The 25,825-nt window shown below is 49.8% G+C and overlaps 1 protein-coding gene across 3 annotated transcripts; it reads right to left on the reverse strand.

Annotated features, from left to right (window-relative positions):
• Nucleotides 1-933: 933 nt before the first annotated feature.
• On the reverse strand, nt 934-25,825 carry LOC141564377 (IgGFc-binding protein-like). 3 transcript variants are annotated; one of them, XM_074306802.1, is made up of 22 exons: nt 25,681-25,825; nt 25,539-25,577; nt 24,918-25,048; nt 23,824-24,108; nt 23,292-23,429; nt 23,026-23,185; nt 22,461-22,849; nt 21,039-21,546; nt 20,140-20,735; nt 19,140-19,704; nt 16,369-16,967; nt 15,167-15,716; nt 13,415-13,617; nt 12,122-12,523; nt 10,278-10,564; nt 9,406-9,671; nt 8,119-8,711; nt 5,934-6,498; nt 4,805-5,403; nt 3,624-4,188; nt 3,000-3,179; nt 934-1,597 (listed from the first exon to the last, which is right to left on the reverse strand). In XM_074306802.1, the coding sequence occupies exons 1-22, from the start codon at nt 25,706-25,708 to the stop codon at nt 1,584-1,586; spliced, it is 7,662 nt and encodes a 2,553-aa protein (XP_074162903.1). In that variant the 5' UTR covers nt 25,709-25,825; the 3' UTR covers nt 934-1,583. The 3 variants fall into 3 exon arrangements, with proteins under 3 accessions (XP_074162903.1, XP_074162902.1, XP_074162904.1); XM_074306801.1 differs by having other exon boundaries at nt 2,986-3,179; XM_074306803.1 differs by lacking the exon at nt 12,122-12,523 and having other exon boundaries at nt 2,986-3,179.

Genomic DNA, 25,825 nt, shown 5'->3' on the forward strand with positions numbered 1-25,825 from the left:
TTATTACTTCCCAGCAGAGGGGAGGGGAAAGAGAGAGAGAGAAAGAGGGAAACTCCCCAGAGCCATCTGCTGTCTAAATGTGGTTCCTCCAAGGCATTTCTCAATTCCTCTGAGTCAGATCCAGCTGGCCAGGGCCTTGAGCCCCACCTGGCCCTCTGCAGCCTGGGAATTCAGCCACCCCCCCCCCCACTTCTGGAGTCTGGATGGCTGTAGGATGCCCAAGCACCTGGGGAAGAGTAAAGGCTAATAGCCTTGACCTGGAGACAGATGGGGGCTTGGGGGTGGGGCTGCTGCTTGTAGAAGATTCCCTGGGAAAAGGCATTCTAACATGAAGACTTCTCTTTATCTGGGACACAAAGGCCCAGTCTCCCTGGAAAATGCCCTGGCCATCTTCTTTTCCCAGTGGCTACAAGAGGACCCCAAGATGGCTTGGCCATGGCACAGCATTGCCCTCTGCTGGGGAAACCCCAGAAATATGACACCAAACTTAGCTAGACACCCTGTAGGCCCTGCCTCCTAGGCCAGGACAATACAAACGATCCACATTTATGTATGGGCCGAGAATCATGTGCAAGGACATTAGTACCCTGCCCCTTGTCCCCAAGCCCCTGCCCCATGGGCCCGGGTCCTCTGCTCCCCTTTTCCTCAGGCTCTCTGCCCTGTGCCCCATGCGAGATGGGCTCCAGCCTTCACTGTTACGCTACAGCTTCTACAACTCTTGGCCAACAAGGTGATCTCCGTGTTCACACAGGAGAGTTCATAACAGGAATATAATAAAGCCTAGAGAATGTCCACCTGCCCTGCTTCTTCCTGATCTAGCTCTGAACTTTCCTAGTCCATGTGGAATGGAACTATATCATGTCAGGCCTTTAATCAACAGGTCTTTAAGGAATCCTTCTTGTGGTCACTGCCCTTGACATCCACAGCGATGAAATCATTGCATGCGTTTTTATTTCCCCAAACGGGCAACGAATTCCCCTTGAGCCGGGGACCAGGTCAGATCCTTGCGCTGCCTCCACTACAATACACGGTCAGACACAGGACTCGGGCATGGAGGTGGGGGGGGGGGGGATAGCTACTAAACAGGTGAATGAATGGATGTCTGCTAACAACTTGTGGGGAAGAATAGAAGAGAGAAACCCAGAAGGAAGTGCTATACTGATGGCTGTGGCCCCTTGGATCCTGTCCCTCCCACCTCCCCCACCTTGAAAAAAAGTGCTGAGTCCCAGCAGCTTGGGCTAGGTTTGGAGCAGAGCAGGGAGGACGGGAGCCAAGGACGTGCTCAGCTTGTGAGTGCCTGATGCTGCTTTCCCACCCCCAAGACTTGGGAAGCTAAAAGAACACTCTGATCCACAATTCTTATCCTCAGTCCCCGGGCCAGATGTCTGGCTCAGGGAGATGCTTGTGGTAGAGCCTTCTTAATGACTGGGCTCCATCGTGGGAGAGGTTTGTGGCTGCTTGGATGCTGCCGCCGGCTCCCTGTTTCCTGAGCCCGAGCTGGACTGGTTCGGATCTAGCCAGTGTGGTTCCTCTGGAGACAAATGTGGCTGCTCCGTGATCTCCACAGCAGCTCGGAAGCCTCTTCAGGGCTCAGCTCCTGGAGGAGGAAAGGAAGGTGGGGAGTCCACGGGAGAAGAGCAAACAGAAAGCCATGAGCCAAGATTCCGGGCCAGGGCTAGCTCTAGGCCACTCACACGCCCGATCAGTCTCGGCACTTTCATCCGTTAGATGAGGAAAACACCTGCCCTGCCTGCCTTCATAATGGCTGGTTTGAAGGTCATCAGGAATAATTCATGTGACAATCCTCTGGGTTTTCTCCTCTACTGACTGATGGTTCCCTTGAAGCAAGAAGGCACTGGCCAGTCGGTGGTAGGGCTGAGAGGGCAGGAGAAAAGCTTGTCTGCCACGTTCTCTGGTGGCATTAGGAGATAAGGAAAGAGCCAAGCTCGGTGGGGGACAGCTCAGGACACCATTCTGTGCATAATAAAGACCTATGAAGCTAGCAAGAGCTGGATATTTGAATTCTGGGAGTGGTGAAGGGATGGATGGATGGGTGGATGGAGAGATGGATGGATGGATGGATGGAGGAAGGGATGGATGGAGGGATGGATGGAGGGATGGATGGATGGGTGGAGGGAGGGAGGAATGGATGGATGGATGGAGGGAGGGATGGATGGGTGGATGGAGAGATGGATGGATGGATGGGTGGGTGGACAGATGGGTAGATGGATGGATGGATGGATGGATGGAGGGATGGATGGAGGGATGGATGGAGGGATGGATGGATGGGTGGAGGGAGGGAGGAATGGATGGATGGATGGAGGGAGGGATGGATGGATGGGTGGAGGGAGGGATGGATGGATGGATGGAGGGATGGATGGATGAGTGGAGGGAGGGAGGAATGGATGGATGGATGGAGGGAGGGATGGATGGATGGGTGGAGGGAGGGATGGATGGGTGGGTGGACAGATGGGTAGATGGATGGATGGATGGATGGATGGATGGATGGGTGGAGGGATGGATGGATGGGTGGAGGGAGGGAGGAATGGATGGATAGATGGAGGGAGGGATGGATGGATGGGTGGAGGGAGGGAGGAATGGATGGATAGATGGAGGGAGGGATGGATGGATGGGTGGAGGGAGGGATGGATGGGTGGGTGGACAGATGGGTAGATGGATGGATGGGTGGAGGGAGGGAGGAATGGATGGATGGATGTCCTGCTAGACAGTTGGAGTCTGAGGAACAGTGTGGCAGAGTGTACATTGGAATCTCAGCTCTGTTATTTAATCACTTTTGCAATCTGAGACGAATCACTTCACTCTTGCTCTCAGTCTTCCTCTCTCTAAAATAGGAATGGAACCAGACCACTGTGGCCCTTTCCACTTCTAGCATCAGTAGTCCCAGGAAATGAGGAAACCCAGTGTAGAAGCCCTGAGCTGTCTCTTTCCCCAAGACTATATGGGGCAGTCAGGGAGGAAACTCACTAGGCAATGCCGACCTTGGTGGCCACAGCCAGGCTCTGGGGCTGGGATACAGCCGGGTCCCTGAGGCAAGGATCCGTCGTCACAGACGCAGCCCTCCGCACACAGGAGCCCACACTGCAGCTCCGAGCCGGGGCAGGAGCGCCGGCGAGGGCAGGCACAGAGCTCGTAGTGGCTGTGCGGGGGACACCGAGGGGCTGTGGAGAGAGGAGAGCGAGGAGCTGCAGAGGGTCCTGGAGGGTACGCCAGTGGGTGCACCAGGGGAGTGCTTGGGGTCCGAGGTGAGGAGCCAGAGTATGTTATCCCCCTGCTCTCATGCCTTGAGGAGATGACATAAGCCCCTCTAAGCCTTTTTGTCACACTTCTCTTCCCAGAAAGCCCCCGAGACTTCCCTAAACTCTACTCTCTGTCCTTTCAGACTATCTCGCTCTGGACGGATTGCTTCCAAAATGATGAGAATAACGGTATTTTGTGAGTCCCACAGCATGACGTGAATTTCAGCCCTGGTTATTATCGTTTTGACTGAAGGGAGGACAGCAGTCTGATGGGTGACTACCATCCCGCTGCTTTGCTGGCTTTTGGGCCCATGAACCCCAAACCCCAGAGGTAAAGTGTGGCAGGAGCAGGACTTGCACACTTACCACAGAAGGAGGGGCTCCTCCAATGGCCGATGGTGATATTTGCTCGCTGACAGGCAGCAGCGTAAGTCTGGATGGCTAGGCACAAAACATGGCTGTCTCCCCTAGACCGGCATACTTCATTGGCGCAGGCAGAGGCAAAGGGCTTTGGGTCAATCTCCACGTGACAGGAGGAAAAGGGCCCCCGGGGGTTCTGGAGGATCCAGCACCGGCTCTTGGCTGGCACAAGCTGTTCCTGCGCCATACATACTGGACAGCCATTGGTACAATCGTCTTTACACTGATGATCATCCGGCTTCCGCTCAAAGGCAGAGGAAGCCCCTGGATCCCCTGCTGGGGAATCTCTCTGTAGCTGGAAGTCATCGCCAGACTTCCCGTTGAAGCTCCCACATAGCCCACAGGTCCGGCCCTCGTAATTTGGGGGCAGGGTAAGGAAGAGGCTGTGGGCCAAGTCGGAGGTGAAGATCAGCCCAAAGTGGGTCTGCAGCGTCAGGTGGAACCCATCCTGGTACAGGAGAATGGCGCCCATATTGAGGCTCAGCGGAAGGGTGAGCGGAGCCCCATTGACCTGAGAGAACGAAAAGTGGACAACTTGGGAGCCACATTCTCGTTCCCTGCCTGCCCTGAACCTTCCTGGGGAGGAAGGGACGATTGGGGAACTGGGGGGGTGACTGGTGAAAAGTCTGAAGGAACAGGTTTCCCATGGCCTCCAGTCACCCAAGGGAAGGTCAGCTGATGGTGAGGGGGAGCGGGACAAGAGTAATGAAATGAGCCAACAATCCATGGGCAGCAGAGCGTTCACATAGATAGTAGTTTGTATATATTCATATGTATATGTGTACTATATATATTCCCACAAATATATATATAACACATGCACATATATATGTATACACACACACACACACACACACATTACCCCCCAAAACGGTTACAAGAGGCACTGGGTTTCCCAAGCCCCAGCAATATGATCCTGGTGGCCATTCGCCTCTCCAGACAAAAGAAAGCGTTCTACGCACACACTCCCTCCCTCCTCAGATAGGTTCTGTACTCATGTTTCAGACTACGGACCCCGGTTTTGGAGAGTCTGCCAGGGGGAGGTCCAACCAGCATTCTGCTTTTCCTCATTGGTGGATCTTGATCTGGGGCATTTGGCGAGAGGTTTCTTGTTGAGATGAACTTACCTGGACCAGCCCTGGATTTTCTTTCTGAAGATGGATCTGGGTCCCATTGACCAGGATAAATATCTCGGAGATGGCAGATATGGGGGTGCTCAGAGTGTTCTCCTTTCTGACTTCCACTCTGAAGAAGGGCAGGGACCCCAAGGAAACACACAGCTCAGATAAGATGAATTTGCAGGTGCCAGGGAAGTCATAGGTCTTCTGATCGAAGGTCACGTACCGAAACGGCCCCAGTGTCCGGCAGGTGCTAGGGGCAAGCGGATGGCATCCGGAGATGCCCTTCAGGGTGCCGCACCTCTCCCCGGGTCCACAAGAGGAGTCGGAACAGTGCACCTCGTGGCTGGAGGCATCACAGTGGCAGAAACGCCGGCAGTCCTCCCCTTCCCAGAAGGTCTCCCCGGCCAGGTAGTATCTGCCCTCCGAGGTGCAGCCGCACTGAGCCGGGGGCACGCAGTCAGGGCCGCTCAGCACAAAGCCCTGGTCACACTGGCAGCCCTCTTGGCAGGGGGTGTGGCAGCTGGCAGTCAGGTTAGGCTCAGCACAGGTGTTGGGGCAAGAGGATCCACAGAGTTCATAGTGACTGTGGATGGGACAGGCCCTTTCTGAAAGAAGGAAGGAAATAAAGCAGAACTTTGTAGAACGTGCTTTTCTGGCTGAGGAAGGAGGTAGAGAAAGCAGCGTCGGGAAGACACAGGGGGAGGACACGGAGTTTAGAACGACCTGAAATTGAGGCTGAGTGGAGGGAGTCCTATGTGGCCCCACGGTAGGCTTAAGGCTGGTTTTTCTGGACATAGGAAAAGGTCACTTGCGATGTGAAGATTTGTGTGAATCCTCACCCCTGGACTGAGGAATATCAACATTTATGGAGACCCTCTGAGAATAAAGGGCCTTCTCAAGCCTTGGAGCAGGCACAAAAGAAGCAGACCACGCTATTCTTGATTGGATGAGAGAGCTAGCTTCTCCCCCAGGGAAGAGCCAAGACCTCTGATCTCAGGGTATCCCTTGGTCTGATGAGAGAAATAGGATCCCTCCCTCCCAGAAGCCTTGAGTACAATGGATTTAGGAAGGCTTTGTACAGGTAATTTTGAGCTAGCTAAAGAACCAGAGATCTCATCTAGGAATGGCTACTTACCACACCCCACCTCCTGCCTCCAGGACTGGATGGGGAATCCACGCAGCTGGCACTGGAGAGCATAGCTTCCGAGAACCTCGCAGAGTATCTCCTGGGAACCGTCGCTGGCGCAAACGTCATGGATGCAGTTGTCCGTGTGGATGCGGGCTTCGGTCACCTCATGGCAAGCAGAGAATGGCCCGTTCGGGTCTTTAAGCAGGCCACAGGAAGCCCGGGACTGGTACTGGGCTTCCTTCTCCGGTGGGCACTTTGGAGCCAACCCCACTCCAGAGCAGGGAGTAGGAAATCCCGGCTCCCTCCAGCTACTGGCAAACATATTGGCATCGGGGATCAGTGCACCATCAGGGCTCCTGAAGTCATCCTTAGGATTCCCATTGAAATCTCCACCCAGACCACACAGAGAACCTGCATAAGCCTCAGGGACCGATACCCACAGGGAACGAGACTCATCAAAGGACACAGAAAGACCAAAATGGAACTGGAGCACCACTGCAGAGGGACTGGAAAAGGCATGGACTCTGCCACCAGCCCGCCCCAGGGGCAGATTCATCCGGGATCCATTCACCTGGAAGGAAGACATGGGCGAGAATCACGGACCCACTTCAGGCTCTGCTTCTGAGTCACGGGAATCCTCCTGCTACAACTCCTTATTATCCTTCTTCCTTCTGGATCTGAAGCTGCCAGCAGTGGGGCAATAAAGGGGCTCCAGGAAAGGGGACTCACTTCAAGATAGAGCCAGTCTCTGAGAGCTGATAGCCACACACCTTCCCTTCAGGGCCTGCCTCTGCCTGTCTGTCTGTCTGTCCTTCTCTCCTATTTTCTCTTGTCCTGCTCCCAAGAGCAGTATCTCTAAGACTGTGCTTCCCCCAGGGAAGAGCCAACTCTGACTTCTTGGTCTGCAGAGAGGAATATGATTCCTCCCTCTCAGGGGCATTGGATACAATGGATTTTAAGAAAGTAATATCAATATCTCCTTCCCTTGAGGGCAATGATATCTATAAGAAAGGGGCAGCACTGAACTTGGAAGACTCATTTTCCTGAGATATTTAACTAACCGTGAGATTCTGGGCAAATCAGTTCACCCTGTTTGCCTCAGTTTCCTCTTCTGTAAAATGAGCTGGAGAAGGAAATGACTAACCATTCCAGAATTTTTGCCAAGGAAACTCCAAATGGGATGGAAGCACCTGGATTCTGGTTTGCTAGAGTCAAGGAATTTTGCCTCTCTGAGCTTTAAGTTTGCTCATCTATAAAATGGACCATTTGTCCCTCCAGCACTGTTTTGGAGAAAGTGCTCTGTAAACACTAAAACACTAACTAGATAGTGGTTGATAGTATTATATACATGTGAATTGATTATTCATGGTTGTTGAGTGCCTTTTCATACTCACCCAGCTATTCCCTATTCCTAATTCCTGGATTTGATATTAGAAGTCTAAAGCTGTGGGTTGGGAGAATCTGAGTTCAAATTTAACCTCAGATACTTACTAGCTATGTGACCCTAATTTGAGAAGGGGGGAGGGAGAGAGGGAAGGAGAGAAGGAAGGAGGAAGGAAAGAAGGAAGGGAGAGAAAGAAAGAAAAAGGAAGGAAGGAAGGAAGGAAGGAAGGAAGGAAGGAAGGAAGGAAGGAAGAAAGAAAGAAAGAAAGAAAGAAAGAAAGAAAGAAAGAAAGAAAGAAAGAAAGAAAGAAAGAAAGAAAGAAAGAAAGAAAGAAAGAAAGAAAGAAAGAAAGAAAGAAAGAAAGGAAGGAAGGAAGGAAGGAAGGAAGGAAGGAAGGAGGAAGAGAGAGAAAGAAAGAAAAAGGAAGGAAAGAAGAAAGACAAAGAAAGAAAGAGAAAGAAGGGAAGGAGGGAGGAAGAAAGAAAGTGGGTGGGAAGAAGGGAGGAATGAAGGATGAAATTATGGAAGGAAGGAAAGGGAGAAAGGAAGGAAAGAGAAAGGAAAGAAGAGAGAAAGAAAAAGGAAAGAAAGAAAAAAGGGAAGGAGAAAAGATGAAAGGAAAAAAAGGAAGAAGGAAGGAAGAAAAGAGAAAGGAAGAAAGGAAAAAAGAAATAAAAGGAAAAAAGAAAGCATGCAAGAAAGAAAGAAAGAAAAAGGGAGAGAGGGGGAGAAAAAGGGAGGGAGGTAGGAAGGAAGGAAAGAAAAACACTCTGTTTCTCCTACTGAAGACTTGGGGAAAGCTCTTACCTGGATTGTCTTATGCTGTCCAGCCAGAAGGGAAAACCTCTCTCCACCTAGATCCACATCCACCTGCTTGGCCCAGGAAGTCACCATGGAGTGCTGGTGCTCAGCCTTTAGCCAGATGGCAAAGGGGGTGAGTTGGGTATCACAAGTTTGCACCAGGGCAACACGGCAGGCTCCCCTGAAGCTGAAAGTAGTCCCATCAAAGGTCCGGAGATGGGGGTCTCCATACAGCCACATAGTCCCATATTTGATAGGGTAACAGCCCCTCACCCCTCTGTGCAGACGGCACACTTCCCTGGGCCCACAAGTATGGGGACGGCACTTCATGGCCCGGCCCGGACCCTGACATGTGCACTTCTGGCTACACGTGTCTGTGAACAGCACCTCAGCCCCCTGGGGGTAGTATTGTCCATTCAGGACACATCCACAATGATCCTGAGGGATGCAGATCCCATTCTCTAGGACATATCCTTCTTGGCAAAAACAGCCTGAGATACATGGCCGGCTACAAGTGATGCTAGTATTGAGGTTGGCACAGGTGACTTGGCAAGAGGTACCACAGAAGTCATAATAGCTGTTTGGTGGGCAAGTAACATCTAGTGGGAGAGGAGAAAGGTAAAGAAAAACTTGGATGTGGGATAAAGCTTCCCATCCCCTCTTCCCTCCTGATTTTCCCACCCCAAGAAGGAAGCAGGGGTACCAAACTCATCCTGTAAACCAGCCAAAGTGCACATGCTCAGAACAGAGATATAAGGGGAGAAGGAGGGAATTGGGATCAAGGAAAGGGTGAGGGCTGGATGTGGAAGCTGGAGGTTAGTATCTTAGCAATAAGGCTGGGGCTGGGTTAGGGAGCGATATCCTCTAAAGTTGGGGCAGCTAGGTGGCACAATGAGTAAGAGTGCCAACTCTGGGATGCCAAATCCACCTCATACACTTCCAAGTTTTTTGTGATCCTGGGGCAAATCACTTTACCCTGCCTGCCTCAGTTTCCTCATCTGTAAAATGAGCTGAAGAAAGAAATAGCAAATCTCTGCCCAGAAAAGCCCAAAAGGGGTCGGGAAGAGTCAGACAGAACTAATTGATTAAACAACAATCACATAATGTTAGAACCACAAGTGATCTTAAAGACCCTCTAACTCAATTTTCTCAGAGGTTAAGTGATTTGGACTGGAAAACAGAGGCTTAAAAGAAAAAGGAATAAAATTGAGTTAGTGGATGAGGTACAGAGTTAGGGTTAAAACTAGGGGAGATGACGAGGCTGGGGGTAGAGAGTGGGGGAGTGATGCTTACTGCATCCGAGGCTTGTTCTCCAGTCAGGCAGTCTCACTTTATGCAGGGCACAGAGCTCAGCATAGGCCTCCAGAGCAGCACACAGCATTCGATTGGCCGTCCCATATTGACATAGATCATATACGCAAGACTGGAAATAGGGGTCGGGATTCTCATGCCAGTGACACTCAGCAAAGGGTCCTGAGCGGTTGGAAAGGACCGCACAGATCTGGGCCACCCTGTGCCCTTCACCACAGGAGTCCCTTCCAACAAAATCTTTCCGGCAGCTGCAGATCAGGAGAGATCAGGAGAGGCGTTGGTCTCAGCTCCAACGAAACCCACCCTTCCTCTGGTTCCTCCCCACGGTGCTCCTGACACTCTGGCCCATCTTTGGAGTGCCCTTCTCTCCCTTCTCTGCATATTGCATCATCACCTTTTCCTCCCCCTTCCCCGTTTCAGCCACATTCCTCTCTCCCTTGTCCAACCTATAATACTTAAGGGTATGTGGTCCTAGAACGCTTGCTTTATAGTTGGCCCACATGTGGAATCTGTAAGTACACTGAAAGTCAAGGGCAGCTCTTATGCCCCTGTCACATTTCCCTCACTTTTGGTCTACCAATAGCAAAAGCTTAATTTTTCTTGAATTTTGAGATGCTTTTGGTTGTACCAGTGAAGGTACACATTTATCGGTTTGGCATATATTTACTAAAAGTCTACCATGACCACATCTCCATGGTCCCTAGTCTGTCCCCTTTCCCCTATACTTAGTCTGAGACTTTACAAGCAAGAAAAGTTCTGCCTTATAATGGTATCCCTCAGGCTCTAGACCCTCTGGATCTACACCTGGGCCTGCAGAGGAAGCCCCGTGTGATGATGACAGGTAATGGCCTCACCCAGGTGGACTGGCATTGGCCTGCCAGGCATTCCCAAAGGCAGCATCGCTAGGTGCTGGCCTCCCACTGGGAAGGATCTTGTCATCGTCCTTGTTTCCGTTGAAGTTGCCACACATACCACACAGACGGCCCCTGTATCCCGGGCCCACTCTCACAAACAGGGTGTTTCGTCCATTGTACTGGACTTCTAGCTCCTCTCCTACTTGTAGCCGCAATAGACCCCGCTCCTGCAGCACCCTGGCCTGGGGCCCCAGCTGTAGCGGCAGGTTGACTTTGTGCCCATCCACCTGATGAGGGAGGAATAGACCAGCTCTAAGGATGGTGCTCTTTTGGCTAGTTCGCCTTCTACACTTCGGAACAGGATTTCCTATGCAATGCTGACAATGAAAAGGCACCTTCCACACCGTCCTTCCGTATCTGACTAAATCTAATCTGTGCCAACTTTTAAACATTTCAGTCTTCCTATTCTCCACTAGAGAAGGAAGTCATCACCCTTTTTCTGTAAGTTAGGTCATCTCAATTCCTTTCACTCGCCTCATAGCTTTCCACAGGCTCCTAATATATTCTTTTTTTTTTTTTTTGTGGTTTCATATGCAATCATCATTTTATTGTACTATGTCATGGAAATGTGTGTTTTATTCCATAAATTAAAAAGAAAATAAAAAACTTAAAAAAATCTATGAAGGGGATCATTAATTGGAAAATGGCTAAACAAATTATAATATATGAATTAAGCAGAATATAACAAAATCAACACTTGATTATATTATATTATTGTTATAGGTGCCACTAACAAATTCTTATTAGCTAAAAACAATAATATTATAAATTATATAATCATAAAATAATATATAAAAATTGAAATTATAAATTTTATAATTATAAAATATAAATTTTATTTATTATTAAAATAAATAAAAATATATATGATTATAATATAATACATAAGTTACATAATTATAAATTTATAAATCAGATAATTATAATATGTGATATAAATTATAATATTATAAATATAAATATTATAATAATATTAAAAGCTAACATTTATAACAGATTATTTCTGGTATATTTTCATTTTCAACAGACTGTTTCTTATCCCCAATCCCCACCAGTGTATATCTGGGTCACCTTCTTCAACCACCAATCTGTGAATTTATCAGGTTCAGGATTATTTTACGGGTGGCAGTCTTCCTCAAAGTAATAAGAAAAGAAAATATGGCCCCCCAAAATCCTACAACATTCTAAAGCCAGATAGAAATGACTTCTGGACTAGTTGTGAACTTGCCTCTCTAACTCATGAAGATTTGAGTTTCCAACCACATTTTTGTCTGTTTAGAATCACAAGGATCTCAAAATTGGAAGGAGACCAAGACCATCTGGTTCATCCTATAGCTGAGCAAGAGGTTTTTTTTTTTTGTTTTGTTTTATTTTTTTTGTTTTGTTTTTTTTTCCTATGAAAGCCCAACCAAGTGGGCATCAAGCCTGTGCTTGCATTTCCCAAGTAGGACAGCGCCTAGTCTCTCCCAATACATCCAGTTCTAATTATATCTGACCAAAATCTGCCTCTCTGCAATTTTTTAACTCATTGTGCCCAGTTTGGGCCTCCTAAGCCAGACCCAAAAAAAATATAATCCAGGGAGTTTTAAAATTCAGATGAAGGATGAGGTCAGGATTAGAAACAGAATGAATTTTGAGTATGGACTCAACTTAATCTGAAGATGAGAGCTGGGAGCAGAATTGGGATTGAGATTGGCTATATTGTTAGGGTTCAGATTAGGTCTCCTTGACAATGGTGGCCCTCTTCCCACCAATTTTTTCCCTTTTTTTCAATTCATGCTTACCTTGACTGGTTGGCCACGTTCTAAGACCACGTGGGCCTTGAAGTCCTGGTTACTGAGCCACACCTCCACATGAGTCACGAAGGAGACTCTACGACTACGGAAGTTTCTGTTGGTAGCCTCCACTCGGAAAGAAAGGTCCCCAGGTAAAGAGGCTTCCTTACACGTGTGGGTCAATTGATAGGCACAGGTGCCTTGGAAGTGAGCAACCGCTCCATCAAATGTGAAGTAGTGAGGATCCCCAGTGGCTGTGCAGATACCCATGGGGCTCTGACAGCCCAGCCGTCCAGCCTGCAGGGCACATATCTCCCCTTCAGGACACTGGGCCAGAGAGCATCGGAATTGACCGGGAGCATCACAGCTGCAGCGGTGGGTACAGTGAGAAAGCCAGACCAACTCTCCAACCTAGCAGGAGGATGTAGGGAAAGGGAAGAGGGGGAGGTTGGGGGAGGGGATAGTGTCACTAGGTCCTGGCCCCTCCTAGATGAAGGAGGCTGGGTGGGCATGGGCTTCTTTGTATATATGTGGGGTAGAGACTGAAACATGGAGTGGGAAAGGTGGTGGGCCGAAGCTCCCACTTGAATCAGGGTATCAGGCTGAACAAGAACAAACTTGAAAAGAACTTCTAGATTTCAACAGTCTAGAAGAAAAAATCTTAATGGGTATAGGCTCAATATCCCTAGATTCAGGGAGGGGACAAATAAAGGAAACACAGGAATGTTTTAGCTATCTGATACTGAAAGGAAAGGCTAGGTCACATAAACAAAGTCCCACATTACACCATGAAGAGAAAGCCTGTCAAAGGCATTCTGTTGAAAGGTCACATACACTGAAACCATAGACTCAAAAAGGGTTTTTAAAGATAAATTACTGGTTATTCTTGGAAGCAGGCCTGGAATGTTGTGAGACAGCCTGAACCTGTGAAGACAACTGTGGCTTCCCTCAGCCTGCCCCTCAGGCTCCTATTAGAGAGATCCCTTTGCTAGAGAAACATTAGTGTTGACCCTTTGCCTGCCTCAGTTTCCTCACTTGTAAAATAGGGATTACAATATCTCCTACCTCTCAGGATTGTTGTGAGCATCAGAAGAGAAAATATCCATAAAGCACTTTGCAAATCCTCAAGTGCTACAGAAATGCTAATTATTATTATTGATTGTTGTCGTGTTGTTAAGCAGGGTTTTAGATCATGTCCTTTGAGTCCAGATGCAGCACTTCCTCAGTGTATCACACCACCTCTCTATCCCACCCCTTTCTGCCAATCTGGATATGAGACCTTTTTCTGGCCTTCATACTGACCTTGTAGTAGCGGCCCTCATGCTGGCAGCCACACTGATCTGGTGGAACACACCTGTCCCCACTCCACAGGTAACCATCCAAGCAGGTGCAGCCCTCAGAGCAAATTGGGCCAGCAGGCAGAGGAAGTGGAAGCACAGCACAGAACCGGATCTTGTGGGGGTCTTGACAGAGATGATAATAACTGTGTGCGGGACATGCAGGGGCTGGGAAGGGGAGAAACAGTCTGGAAGTGAGGGAACCCCAACTGGGCCATGGCAAAGTCACTCTGTTGATTTAAACCACTTTGGGCGAGGCATCCCCTAACTCAGAAACTGAGAGTGGTTCACTGGTTGCCTTTCAGATCAAATCCACACCTCTCAACCTGTGATTCACGGCTATTCATAACATAACTGCATCCTCTCTGGCTGCTTTTGTTCCCTTTCCTTGTTCAGAAGAGGAGATTAAATAGATATTCCCTCTTTCCTAGCCAGAAGGGTCTTCTCACTACCCTATGTGCTTCCCTTCACATGCTCAAATCTTTTCTGTCTTTCAAAGTCTACAAAAAGACTACAGGGCCTCTGGATGGCACCATAGCTAGAGTGTAGGTCTGGAGTCTGGAAGGCCTAAGTTCAAATTCAGATACTTACTAGCTGTGTGATGCTAGGCAAATCACTGAAACCTATTTGCCTCAGTTTCCTCATCTGTAAAATGAGCTGGAGAAAGAAATGGCAAAATCTCTAGTATCCAAGAAAACCCCAAACAGAGCCATGAAGAGTTGGATATGACTGAAATGACTAAAAATACACAAAGACTTCTGTGGCTAGCACCACCATAAGTGACTTAGCCCTCTTCCAAATCTCCTTAGCATTTATGTCCTTTTGATCCCAATCGGACTACGTGATGAGCCTTTGACTGATTTGTTGCAATGGAGAAGTGTAGAAAAGAATAGTCCATGAATATAAGTAGACAGGCTTTCCATCTGTATCTCGGGATCATGGGAGACCATGGACCCTTTGGTTAGAGTATAAAAAGAAGTCTTATCTCTACAACAAGATGATAAAGGTTCTGATAAGCAGAAGCACCGGGGCTTTTTATTTTGTTTCCTTCCCTTTTCCTTGTACATATGCTGCCGAAGCAAGCACTCTTTCCCTTTTCCTTGTGATGTTCAACATAGAACAGATATTTATAAAGTTGGGAGATGGAATTTTTATATAAAAAACAGCAAGAGGGTCATTGGGTCGGTGAATTCTTGGGAGGGGTGTAAGGATGTTTGATCTCCTACTGTATCCAGGCCATCTCCAGCCATCCTGATCTCTATCTGGCCATTGGACCATATGGCTGTGGAGGAGAAAGGGAGGCAGGTGACCTCGCACAACCTTCCCTCACTTAAATCCAACTGTATCTCATGGCGTCATCTCTCTCCTGTGATGGTTCTCTTTGAGAACAAAGGACAAACAAGAACAAAAACAACAACCCGGTCTGAATAGAAATAAAAACTTGGTGACTGAGTGAATGAGTGGCGCTCTATCTCAGTGTGCCACCAGTCTCATTCTCTACAATCTCTGAAAGTCTGAGAGACAAGAAAAATATCAGATCTGGCTCTTTGCAAATGTTTTCAGGAAAGGAAAAAAACAAAACCAAACAAAAAGATCCAACACTATTAAACACCGACTTTGGCAATCCCATTGGAAACTGCTTGGGGCCAGTTCAATTCAACAAGCCCTGATGTAACACCTGTGGTATACAAGTGTTGCACCATCAGGACTGACTCACCGCAGAAGGAGGAGTTCCTCCAGGGGCCAAGAGTAATGTTTGCCCTCTGACAGGCAGCAACATATGTCTGGATGGAGAGGCAGAGAACGCCGCTATTGTCCATGGAGAGGCACGTGTCATTGACGCAGCTGGCCACATAAGGTTCTGGGTCGATCTGAGAATGGCAGGCAGAGAATGGTCCCCCGGGGTCCTGGAGGATCCAGCATCGGGCTTTGCCCTGAATAAGCTGCTTTTGTCCCCTGCAGGTTGGGCAGCCATTATGATCACAGTGATCTTCACAGTCCTCAGTTTTCCACTTAGAAACCAAGTTGTCAACAGGTTGCCCTGCTAGGGACTGGAACTCATCCTCATGATTCCAACTAAAGTTTCCACAGAGTCCGCAAGTGTTGCCTTCGTAGTGGGGAGGCAGGGAGAGGAAGAGACTATAGACCAGATCAGAGGTGAGCATCAATCCAAAATCTGTCCAAAGGGTAACGAAGAACCCATTGGGGTACAAGATGATGCCACCAGAATTGAGGCTTAGTGGGAAGTGCAGAGTCTCTCCATTCACCTATGGAAGCAGAAGACAACTCAGATAATTGGGGGAGGTACAATTTCCCTAGGGATGGTGGGAAGTGGAGATTGGTGAATCTAGGTGTATATAGAAAGAGGTCTACTGAGGATTCTTTAATATGGACCTAGCTCAATCCAAGGGATAGTGGGAAGTGGAGATTGGTGAATTTAGGTATATATAGAAGGACCATTAAGGATTCTTTAATATGGACCTAGCTCAACCCAAGGGATAGTGGGAAGTGGAGATTGGTGAATTTAGGTATATATAGAAGGACCATTAAGGATTCTTTAATATGGACCTAGCTCAACCCAAGGGATAGTGGGAAGTGGAGATTGGTGAATTTAGGTATATATAGAAGGACCATTAAGGATTCTTTAATATGGACCTAGCTCAACCCAAGGGATAGTGGGAAGTGGAGATTGGTGAATTTATTTATATATAGGACCATTAAGGATTCTGTAATATGGACCTAGCTCAACCCAAGGGATAGTGGGAAGTGGAGATTGGTGAATTTAGGTATATACATAGAAGGACCATTAAGGATTTTTTAATATGGACCTAGCTCAACCCAAGAAATAATGAGAAGTGAAGATTGGTGAATTTAGGTATTAGAGGGTTCATTGAAGATTTTTTTTTAACATGGACCTACCTTAACGTGACCTGAGTTTTTTCTATGAAGATGGATCTTGGTCCCATTGATCAGGATGAGCAACTCTGAGATTGCAAGTATATGGGTGTTTGTTTCATACTCCTTCTTGATTTCCACTCTGAAAAAGGGCCGGGGTTCCAAGGAACCACATAGCTCAGAAAAGATGTATTTGCAAGTGCCCGGGAAGTTATAAGTTTTCCCATCAAAGGTGATGTACTGTGATTGTCCTAACATTTGGCAGGTCCTGGGGACAAGCGGGTGACATCCAAAGATGCCCTTCAGGGTGCCACACCTCTCCCCGGGTCCACAAGAGGAGTCGGAACAGTGCACCTCGTGGCTGGAGGCATCACAGTGGCAGAAACGCCGGCAGTCCTCCCCTTCCCAGAAGGTCTCCCCGGCCAGGTAGTATCTGCCCTCCGAGGTGCAGCCGCACTGAGCCGGGGGCACGCAGTCAGTGCCGCTCAGCACGAAGCCCTGGTCGCACTGGCAGCCCTCTTGGCAGGGGGTCTGGCATTGACTGGCCAGGGTGGGCTCTGTGCAGGAATTAGGACAAGAAGATCCACAGAGTTCATAGTGGCTGTGGGTAGGACAGGCCAGCTCTGAAAGATAGGTTGGTAGACATTAGAACATGAGAAATACTCCTGAGATCAGATCTCCCCAAGATCGGGGGTGGAGGGAGACCTTAAAAGAAAGTTGGGAGAAATGAGGTTGGAATTAAAACTGGGAACAGCTCTGTTTCTTAGAGAAATAAGTCACTCAACAAGCTCTTATTAAGCACCTACTGTATACCGGACATTGTGCTAGGCTCTGAGGAAACAAAAATAAGGCAAGAGACTGGAGCTTACAGTCTAACAGGGAAGACGATAGGCAAATAACTATGCAGAAACAAGATCTGTACAGGGTAAATTGGGGATGGCATCAGAGGCAAAGCGTTAGCATTAAGGGGGACTAGTAATATCATGAATGACTTTCTGGGTCCTAGTTTCTTCAAGTGTAAAGTGGGGGGTTCAGACTACATTCTTCCATTTCTTTGGAAGCTCTGTCCCAAAGCTTATCTTGAAAAACTCATCCTGGATACATTCAGGAAGTTGTCTAAACTCCAACCTCTTCTTGGGATTTGTGTGTAATTCTAGCAGTTCCAATGGTCTTGTGATGGAGAGAGCCATCTGCTCTCTGGGGTCTGCGGGGCCTGAGTGTGGATCACAACATAGTATTCTCACTTTTTTGTTATTTGTTTACATTTTGTTTTCTTCTCATTTTTCTTCCTTTTTGACCTGATTTTTCTTGTGCAGCATGATCATTATGGAAATCCATATAGAAGAATTGCATATGTTTAATATAGATTGGATTACTTGCCGTCTACGGGAGAGGGGAGGAAGGGAGGGAGAAAAATTTGAAACACATGGTTTTTCAAGGGCGAATATTGAAAACCATCTATGCACATTTATTTTGAAAATAAAAAGCTTTTAAAAAAGATAAACAATTAAAAAAAAAACTAGCCTTTCCCCCACATTTACTCCCCTACCTATAAAGCAAATCTTCCTTCGGCTTGCTCTAAATGTATTTCTTCTAACCTCCATGGGCAGCCTTCATTCTAGAATGTGGATTTTGGTGGAAACATTTGGTTTACACTCAACTTCCCTAGGAAGCTATAATTGCATAAAGCGAAGTCCACCCACACCTATTTACTCATCCAGCAGCAGCATCTATCCAAGTCTTCGTGTTCTCTCCCTTATCCCGTGGGCTCAGTTGGCACCGAGGATGGGGATGGGGAGGGACTGTCAAGTTCCAAGGGCTTGCAGCCAGTCCCTAGCGAGCTTCGGATGCAGTTAAGGTTGGTGCTCAAGAGATCCCAAAGCCATCCCTGCTTTCCTCTGAGGTTCCTGTTACCACAGTGTTTGTGTCTGACTTGGCTGAGGGTAAAATGAGGGTCCATTCCCTAAAAAACACACATATCGGCTAAGGAGGATCTGCCACTGGGCGTTAAATTGAACCAAACTGAGGAAGTTTTTAAAAATCACGGGGATTCGATTTGAAAGAGACCTTAGCCACTGTCTAGTTCAACTTGCTCATTTGACAAGAAAAGCACTAAGACCCAAGTGATCCCCATGTCACATGAGCAATGATGGTGGACAGACTTCAGAGCAGAATGCCCCAATTCAGGGCGCTTTCCACTAGGCCACCATTGGGTGCATTACACGTGTGGCAGACAGAAGTAGTGGACAGAGAGCCCTGACCTGCTTGGGAGGTGGAGGTACTAATCCTTCAACAGCATACTGGTCAGTAAACATTTATTAAGCTCTTACTGTATGTCAGGCACTGTGCTAAGCAAGGAACTTGGGCAAAGTTCCTTTATTTCTGTGCTTCTGTTTCTGTATTCTCATCAATGGGTTTAGAATAAACCTTTCTAGTAGAATTTAACAGGGCTCCCCAGATTTCTGACGGGATAACTCTCTACTTTGGCTTATAGCAAAACTGGCCTAAGAGGGCTTCTCTTGGGGGATGTTCTTTATTCCCCTCCTGGGGTGTTTTAATAAGTTCATCAGACCCTGTGTGTGAGAGCACTTGGAAAAATGTGACATCACAAGTATATACTGTGAGATTATTTAAGGAAGAAATTGGCTTTTATATTTCTTATGTTTTGATGGGTGGGGTAGAATAGAAAGAAATAGTGAGAGCCAGAGGGAAAGGAGGAGAGCAGGGGCAGCAGGGGAGGGCAGCATGAGGGACTCTGGGGGAACCGGAGCTGAGAACCACTCCTACTCACTCACCACAGCCCACCCGGCGTCTCCAGGTTTGAATGGGGAGTCCATGTTGTTGGCATTGCTGGGCAAAGCTGCGGAGCACCTCACACAGGGGTCTCTGGACCCCCTCTGAGGCACAGAGATCATGGACACAGTTTTCCACAAGAACTTGAACCTCAGCCACCTCATCACAAGCATGGAAGGGCCCATCCCGGTCTGTGAGCAAGCCGCAGAAATCCTGGGACCGATAGCGCGCCTCTCTTTCCGGTGGGCACTGGGGCATTGGGCCCATGGCAGAGCAGTGGACGGGAGACCCCGGGTCCTTCCAGCTCTCTATGAAGGCATGAGCATCAGGGAGAAGCTTGCCACCAGGACTTAGAAAGTCATTGTCTGGATCTCCATTGAAATCCCCACCCAGACCGCACAGGGAGCCCGCATAGGTCTCGGGCACGGTGACAGAGACGTAGTGTCGCCAGTCATAGCAGACCAGGAGCCCGACGTCTGTCTGCAGCACAATCCCTGAGCCACTGAAGTAGATGTGGAGACGCCCCCCAGCCAGGAGCAGCGGCAGGTTCCTCAGAAATCCGTTCACCTGGGGACAGGAAGCAGGCCAGAGCTGCAGTGGATCGGGCAAGATTCCCCCCAGAGACTAGATTCGCTCGGCGTGGAGTGGGAAGACTGTCTTCCCCTTGGACCAGGATGTCCGTTTCCCCGAATCCCTCTGCCCTCTGCCCACATTGGCGGTGGGAGGGTACCATGAAGGCTGGCCCTGATCCAGGCTTCCAGTAGGAAGTCTCTGAATGTTAGCAGGACTGTGAACAGGCAGAAGGACATGTGGGAGCCACAGGCTCAGCCTGCATATAAAATCTGGAAGAAAGGGCCAGAGAGGGAAGGTTCTCTAGGGGATGGCGGGAAATGTTGCCCCTTCGGATAAGGGAGGAGAGGAAATTAAATACCGACCAATGACCTGGCCACCCCAGGGCCTAAATCTGCCTGATGTCCGGGCTCCTGTTCACGCCACACTCACCTGTACCTTTCCTGGAGCTTTGGCGGTCATCACGATACGCTCCCCATACACTTCCACCTGCACCCGCCGTGTCCAGGCCACAGCCATGGAGCTAAGGTGCTCGTTGTGCACGTGCACAGAAAATGCAGGGGGCCACCCCTGGGTCCGGCAGCTGCGGGTCAGGGTGTAATGGCAGGCGCCCTGGGCGGTGAAGGCCACGCCATCGAAGGTGCGGTAGTGGGGGTCCCCTGAGACCCAGATGCTCCCGTTGCCTTCACGGATGCAGCCCCAGACCCCGTTGTGCACCTTACACGCTTCTCCAACCTTGCAAGCATAAGGGTAGCAGCGTACCGGCTGCCCAGGACCCTCGCACAAGCATCTCTGCCTGCAGTGATCGCCGACCACTTGGGCCCCCAATGGGAAATAGCGGCCCCGGAGAGAGCAGCCGCACTGAGTCTGGGGGACACAGGCCCCGCCACTGAGGAGGTGTCCGGCGTTACAGGCGCAGCCCTCCCGACACGGGCCCTTGCAGAACAGTGGAGCCAGGGAGTCCGTGCAGCTGGCCCCGCAGGGACTGGCACAGGCTTCGTAGTGGCTGTTTTCTGGGCAGGACATTTCTGGAGGGCAGAGGGCAGAGACAAAGCAGGCCCGCTGAGAGCGAGCAAGACCCACCTTGGGGAGAGAAGGAGGAGAGACCCAGAGAGAGAATAACAACTGATCCCAAACAATCCCAATGGCAGCTGATATTTGTGCGGGGTTGTTGAGGCTTCCAGGCCATTCACCTGCCGGGGTTGCTCTCCAAAAGGTCTTGAGGCTAATTCTCAGCCCCGGTCACAGGTGCCAGACCTAGCCGAGAGGAAGGTGGATTGGGCCTTGCAGCCCCTGGCCCCCCTCCCTTAGACTACAGTGTCTCTCCTCACCACAGAAGGTGCGTCTCCTCCACGCGCCCACGGGGAGGTTAGCAGCCTGGCAGCTTCGCGCATAAGCCGCCAGGGCCCGACACAGGACGTGGGGCGCGCCGTCAGCGTGGCACAGCTCCTCAGCACAGCTCTCCACAAAAGGCCTCGGGGAAAGCGCTTGGACACAGGCACTGAAGGGCCCTGGAGATGCCTCCAGCAGCCCACAAGCCTCCCGGCCTGTGTACAAGGCCACCTGATCCGGGGGGCAGCTTGGGGGGCCATGGCCACATGACTCGCCCGTTTGCCAGCTGGTAACCAAAAGGGTGGGATCCCACCATGGGGGCTCTGCCCCACACAGTCCCTGCACAGTGCTGCCCAGGCTGGCCGGCACGGTGAGCACAAGGCGGCCCTCCTGCACCCACAGCTCCAGGCCAAAGTCCGTAGTGAGGTAGGTGGCGAGGCCACTGACATGGGCAGCGAGGCTCCCCTGCAGGAGCTGGATGGGCATTGGGAAACGGAGACCGTTTACCTAGGAGACAGAGAGAGGGACGGGTCAGCTCTGGGGATGGGCTCAGAGACACAGACGGCAGGAGAGCTTGGCCCAGGGAACTCCGGGATGGGGAGATGTGAGAGAAAAAAGGCCTCGAGATACCCAAATGGGCCAAGACTCTCCTGGCTTAGAGAGACCTGGGTTATAGAGGCCATCCTCCATCTCCTTTATCTCCTCCTCACCCCTCCATTTCCGATCCTAACCTGATCCCTCTCATACCAGCCCTCCTCCCCTCCCCCCAGATCGCAGAGTTTTAGTTTGCAGGGACGTCAGCAGCCGCTAAGCCAGCTAATCAAAAGGAAGAGCCACAAGAATGAGCCCACAATCCACTGCCCCCCTTCCCATCCCCCAGGTCTTTATTTTAGACAAATTGTTGTCTGGCCCAGTACTGGTGAAATTGAATTTCTGAGCCTAAGTATAAGAGTTTACATTTACTAAAGTTCATCTTATTTGATTTAGCTTAAAGGGTTTGGGGAACCTTGTTGTTTCTTGGATGTTCCCTGTTTCTAGCATCTTAGTAGTTTTGTGGCTGCCCTTGCAGACAGGGAAGGAGCCACGGGTGGTCTCCCGATGATCAGGGCTCCTCGAAGGCAGGGTCCCATCCGCCTCCCCACAATCCTCCCGCCAGGCCCGTGTGTGTGATGACTGCTGGTTGTCTCAGATGGCAGAGCTTACTTTAAATGGCTGGGTAAGTATGAGTTATCATTATTTCAATCTCAGCGTCTCAGAATCACGGGAGCTGGGAGGTGGAAGGGACTATCCAGTGGCTGTTGGGAACAGCTGATGAGTGACCCACTAGGATGTCAAAACTCCCATCGAGGGGAATCCCGGCCACCTCCTAATGAACTTTTTCTGGTTCCCTCCTTTTTCCACGGCCCCCAGTCCAGACTCACCAGCACGTGATCCGCTGTACCATTGGGGACCACAATCTCCTGGCCATGGGCCAGAAGCCACAGCTGGAGCCTCGGCAGCCGGCTCGTCCCCTTGCTCTCCACCTTGACTTGGAAGCCAGGCCCATTGCCAGAGCCCCGGGCCAGGATGTACGTACAGGGCTGGAGACGCAGCAGATGCCCAGAGAATGTACGCAGGTGCCCACTGGGCCCCAGCTGGCATGAGAGCCCCTGGCGGGCCTGGCAGTAGTAGAAGGGGTAGGAGGCACGGCACTGCCATTCTGCCTGGCATGGCCCCGGCCGGCATTGAACTCTCTGGTCAGCCTGGCACTGGCACTGATGTTTACAAGTACTGCTATTCCAGAAGGTGGCACCAATGGGCAAGAACTGGGCTGAAGAAAGGCAATGGGAGGAGGCATTTGGACATGTGGGTCCCTGAGGGCAACGGGGATGGGGGACTGGACAATGGTGGTCTTAGGGCAGGCATGGAGGACCAATCTCCTGGATTCCTGAAAGAAATGGGGATGAGGGAGCATGGGCTGGGTGGGCGGAACTCCTGGCTACTCACCCTTGTAGATGCAGCCATTCGGGACCGTGAACTTGTCAGTTCGGAAAGCCCACAGGCCCGGAATCCCCATGTTGCTGGTGGAGGATACATGGATGATGGCGGGTGTCCGAGAGCCGGGGAGGTTGAAATAATCCTGAGCTGTGCCACTGTTGAAACCAGCCTGGAGGAAGTGGCCCAGGTGAGAGCACGAACTGGGGCTAAACACTTCCCCAGCTGCAGGTCACCATCCTGCAGCACCATCCCCCACTCAATCCCTTGACCCCCACCTGGGCCGGGGTCCCTCCAAGGCCATTGTTGGGGCTCCCTCCGCTGATCACTCCTGTTGTCCACTGAATGTCACCATAATACAGAAGAACGTAAGAAGCATTGGTGCCCGAAGCCAGCACTGCCTGGAAGGTATTCACCTGTGGGAGTGGGGAATGGCGCGTTTATACGTGGGAGCCCACAGAGTCCACAGAGGGAATAAAAAGGATTCTGGGGAGGAGATGGAGGAAGAAGGCTACAGGTTGGGAGCTATGAGCCGGGCTTTTCCTAACCTCTCACAAAGATTGCCTCAACCAATTTCTTTTCCTTATTTCTGTTTCTTCCTCTCATCTTTCTCCCACTCCATCTTTCTCCCAAGTAAAAATCCTTGATCCACCCTGCTTCTCTATATCTCAGTTCTCTGATCTCGGTGTCTCCATCCTTCATCCATGCTGACCCAGGGGCCTTTTAAAATCCCAGGAGCACAAGGGCCACCAAGACAAGGCTCACTCTTGGGTGTCTGGATCCCCCTCCTCGACTTTTCCCTTCCCTCACCTGGTCAGTCAGGGTCCCGAAGAAGGGGACATGGTCCCAAGTAGCCACAAACAGAGAGCGAAGAATGATCTCTGGTGAGTCCGGAAAAGCAGCGGCCAGCTCTCTGGAGGCACGGCTAAGCAGCTCGGGCTGCCGGCTCTCTCGGTACCACACCTTCCCCTTCTGCAATGTTGTTATGTCCGCCAAGAATGGGGCCACAAATGCCCGGCCATCTTTCAGAGGCAAGGCTTGAGGGATGAAGTGCGATAATGGCACCTCGAAAGAGATCAAGCCATTGGTGTTCACCTGTGTGGGATGATGGAGGAAAACAAAGACCAGAAATCAGGGAGGGAAGTGGAAGGAAGGGAGAGAGGAAGTGGGATCAAGGGGAGAGGGAGTGAAAGCCATTTGAGAAGAGGCAGGGATCAGGAGAGGGAAGAAGAAGAGAAGGAGAAAGAGGAGGAGGTAGTGAGGAGGAAGAAAAGAAAAAAGAAAGAAAGAAAGGAAGGAAGAAAGAAAGAAAGAAAGAAAGAAAGAAAGAAAGAAAGAAAGAAAGAAAGAAAGAAAGAAAGAAAGAAGAAAGAAAGAAAGAAAGAAAGAAAGAAAGAAAGAAAGAAAGAAAGAAAGAAAGAAAGGAAGAAAGAAAGGAAGAAAGAAAGGAAGAAAGAAAGAAAGAAAGAAAGAAAGAAAGAAAGAAAGAAAGAAAGAAAGAAAGAAAGAAAGAAAGAAAGAAAGAAAGAAAGAAAGAAAGAAAGAGAAAGAAAGAAGAAAGAAAGAAAGAAAAAGAAAGAAAGAAAGAAAAAGAAAGAGAAAAAAAAGAAAGAAAGAAAGAAAGAAAGAAAGAAAGAAAGAAAGAAAGAAAGAAAGAAAGAAAGAAAGAAAGAAAGAAAGAAAGAAAGAAAGAAAGAAAGAAAGAAAGAAAGAAAGAAAGAAAGAAAGGAAGGAAGGAAGGAAGGAAGGAAGGAAGGAAGGAAGGAAGGAAGGAAGGAAGGAAGGAAGGAAGGAAGGAAGGAAGGAAGGAAGGAAGGAAGGAAGGAAGACTTGAAGGAAGGGGAGAGAGTAGAGCCATAGGGAAGACAGGTAGTGGGGTGGCAGGAATATAATCCCAGACTCACATAGATGTTTCTGTAAGTGGCTCCAAAGAAGCTGAAGGGTTCAGAAAGTAGGAACTTTGGGGAGACACCGTCATCTGCCCTGGGGATACTCTGGTCTCCATGCTCAGGGCCAAAGGGATACAGGAGGGTGGCTGGAGTTCAGGGACATCTCAGAGCATAGAAACAGCTTCTCCCCTCAGGTCTTCAGGACAGAGACCCCCATCCTCCTAGAAGTCTCCCTTATTTAACCACACTCCCCTCTCTACTTTATGCAAGATTGCCCAGTCCTGAGCATCTGTGAACTGTTTGCACAGGGGGTCTTTGCCCTTGTCTGCTAAGTGATGTGAGCAAGTGGCCTGATCAGGTTAGTGGCCCTCCATGTGTTGTTTTTCCATCAGATTCCGGACCATGTACTGCACTGTCCCGGCCCTGACCTCACCCCCATTCCCCAATAAGTGGAGGGGCCTCATCTGGTTTGGGATTATCCAATAAGGTAAAAATCTTGTTCCTCCCCTCCTTGACCCCCGACATGTCCAGGACAGGGCTGGAGAACAGACTCCCCACTCTACATCTCCCCACCACTTCTCCTTAAATCTCATCCGGTGTGGTCCCGTCCTTCTCCACCCTGAGGCCCCAACTCACCAACCGCATCTTGACCCTGAGCCAGGGATCCCTGCAATGCTGGGGACAGCAGGAAGAGCAGAGGGTGAGAGGGAGCTGAGTTATTCTATGCCCTCTTCCTACAGAGCTGAAGCTCCTTCCGCCGCTCCCACTCAACACTCACCCACAATCAGCAGCCAGAGCACACCCATGGCCCCCCTGATCCCCGCTCCAAAAGGAGAGTGTTATATACATCAGCCAATGGGGTGGGGTCACCCTGGCAGCCGGGGTGGAGTTGGGGTCCTGGCCAGATAATTCACTGGCTTGGA

The sequence above is a fragment of the Sminthopsis crassicaudata genome, chromosome 3 (genome assembly GCF_048593235.1).
Source record: "Sminthopsis crassicaudata isolate SCR6 chromosome 3, ASM4859323v1, whole genome shotgun sequence".
Classification (NCBI taxonomy): Eukaryota; Metazoa; Chordata; class Mammalia; order Dasyuromorphia; family Dasyuridae; genus Sminthopsis; species Sminthopsis crassicaudata.

What these genes read in the sequence shown, in the direction of transcription:
- LOC141564377 (XM_074306801.1), bottom strand. Translation starts at nt 25,708, where the DNA reads ATGGGTGTGCTCTGGCTGCTGATTGTGG. An exon ending in GAGGAGACGCACCTTCTGTG is followed by an intron (nt 20,736 to 21,038) that starts GTGAGGAGAGAC and finishes TCTGCCCTCCAG; the next exon opens with AAATGTCCTGCCCAGAAAAC. An exon ending in GAGGAGCCCCTCCTTCTGTG is followed by an intron (nt 3,180 to 3,623) that starts GTAAGTGTGCAA and finishes CTCTCTCCACAG; the next exon opens with CCCCTCGGTGTCCCCCGCAC.